The sequence below is a fragment of the Chaetura pelagica genome, unplaced genomic scaffold (genome assembly GCF_000747805.2).
Source record: "Chaetura pelagica isolate M959 unplaced genomic scaffold, ChaPel_1.0 scaffold17, whole genome shotgun sequence".
Lineage (NCBI taxonomy): Eukaryota > Metazoa > Chordata > Aves > Apodiformes > Apodidae > Chaetura > Chaetura pelagica.
In genome coordinates this window covers 275,711-278,073 of record NW_009970726.1, presented here as the reverse complement: position 1 = coordinate 278,073, position 2,363 = coordinate 275,711, and the positions used below count along the sequence as shown (strand labels likewise).

General features: G+C 40.8%; 1 protein-coding gene across 2 annotated transcripts in view; it reads right to left on the bottom strand.

Annotated features, from left to right (window-relative positions):
* The window catches only part of CACNB2 (calcium channel, voltage-dependent, beta 2 subunit), an 86,577-nt gene extending 85,364 nt beyond the window's left edge, over positions 1-1,213 (bottom strand). For both annotated transcript variants that reach the window (XM_010006949.1, XM_010006950.1), the window contains exon 1: positions 674-1,213. In XM_010006949.1, coding sequence (XP_010005251.1) covers positions 674-742 — 69 coding nt within the window. In that variant the 5' untranslated portion in view covers positions 743-1,213. The remainder of the gene's footprint in view (positions 1-673) is intronic.
* Positions 1,214-2,363: the final 1,150 nt, after the last annotated feature.

Here is a 2,363-nt window from a genome sequence, read left to right as displayed (position 1 = left end):
AATTTTTTCTTCTCCAGACTGTTCAAAAGTGCAGGTGTCTTCCCCAGTGTTTTATTTCCTGCACTATCCCCATGCTCTTAATTGTGTGCTTTTCAGCAAGCAGAGCCAGTTGCTCTGTAGAGTTACAGCAGTGGTGCAGTGCAGGGCTGAAGGGCACACACCAGCTTCAAGGATGGCTCCATAGAAATTAAAACTCTAAACAGTGACAGTATTATCAAGCAAACAGATTTTTATAATAGAACCACAAATTCAGTATCAATAATCACCGTTACATAACATCACTGCTAACAGATTTAACCTCTGCTATTCATTTTTATTTCAGAGCAACCTCTTTACCTGACACACTTTCCCCATCGGAACTGCAAATGTCTTGTATCCATCTCTGCCCCTCAGCAAAACATGGAAATGACCCCAATCAACTTCCAACTAATAAAATCCGTCTGGACTCAACACATGTCCCTGTATCACCACAATGGAAGCAGCCACAATGCCAGAAGAGCTCCATAAATAATGACAGCTCTGTTTTCCTTCTGCATCTCCCTGCATGCAAAACAGAGTTCTGCTAATTCAATCAGAATGAAAACAACTGTCCTCTCCTCACCGTCAGGTTTCTCCCTCTCTCTCTCTGCAATATGTATATCATTTATGCTGATAACAAAAACATAGGGCTTACACAGATATCAGAATTCTTCAGACGTCCTCCTTTGGCTCTTTTCAGAAGCCTGATCCAGGTGGCCTTCATTAGCCAGACAGCTCAGTTATTGTCCGCAGCTGCAGCGCCCGGCACTGATCTCATAAAACATGTGCACACTGAGCACCGCAGAATCACTGCTCCTTTCCTATCCATGCTCTGCTTTTGAGAGCCTTCCTTCTCTTCCCTCTGCCTTTCAAGCTTGCAGCCTCACTGTTTCCAAATATTCTACTGCAATTAAATTCTCAATTTTTCTCAGTTTCCCAGATTAAAAAAAAAATAAAAAAAAATAAAAAAAAACCCCACAAAATCCATATCACCTCCAAAAATCTCAACTTGAATGATCAAAAGGTAAAATAAAGCAGGCTTTAGGTAAATGTTGTGAGAGATGCTTCAGTTGATCATAAACTGAGATCGCTCACAGAAAAATACCTAGGGCTTTTTCCTTTCTGTTTAGGGGGGCGGATTTGGCTGTTAAAAATAGTGCTTATAAGAGAACCTTTTAAAATCCTGTGCAAAATGTATTCAGTGACATTTGCAAGTGCAAAGTTCATTTAATCTCTTCCTAGATTGGCTGGGGGTGGGGTAACAGTCTGTTCATACCACTGGGCATGCTCCATATGTGCAGCCGTTTACGCAGATGCTCACATCACACCGGGTTGTTAGCCTATGCCAAATTGCCATTTTACATCTCAAGGGTAAACAGCTGGAAAACGCAAGGTCTCTGCAAAACTGGAGGAGCTGGTACAGCATCTCCTTCCCATCATGTATGCCTGTTACGAGCCACATTTTCCTTGGATGCTCAGTTCTGTCACTCAGCACTTCCCTTCACTGCACAGCACTGAGCTCCACTCCAAGCCCCCCTTACAAAAAAAAACGAAATAAAAAGATATGCCTGTTGAGCAGGAATTTAACCCCATACTTACTGCTTCTTTTTTTTCCCCTGACATTAGCAGAGGAAAGCAGCAAAGAATAACTGCAACCTACCACTTAAGACAAAAATACTAGTCCTTAATATGGCAAAAAAACAAACAAAAAACTGAATTTCTATATGCTGCTTTTCAGAGTCACCTTCTATCCCATCATAAATTGATATGGGAATAAGATACTAAGTAAGGCATCTAGGTAAGTTATACTAAGTAAGTTATCTAGGGCAGTTCGGACTCACTGACAGACATGCAATATTCGAGTTGAAAAAGCTCACTGTAGCTGACTGCAGCACCTGCCTTCACTATGAATTCCCAATTAGCAGAAAAATAAAGACTAGAGATTACAGTGGAGAGCAGTGGTCATGCACGTGTATGTCAGCATGTCCCAGGAAGGGCCAAATCCTGCCATGGTTTGTGGCTGTGTAACAACGAAATTGCCCCATCACAAGTGATGCAGCAGCCTACACTTAAGCACTATTAGACCAAACAATAGTCGTCACTAAACTGACAGTTTAAAATAAAGGTAATTTTTAACTTTCCAAATGCTTTCTTTTTTTTTTTTTTTTTTTTTTTTTTTTTTCCCGGAAACCTGTAATACTTACCTATCTGTGAACTGACATCAAGAAAATTACTCTCCAAGGGATATTTTGCTCACAGGAGTCCAAATACATCTGATATGTTGCAGTAACCTTCCAAAACTAAAACGCCTCCTGAGCTGAAGCAAAAGGAGCCGAAAATAAAAT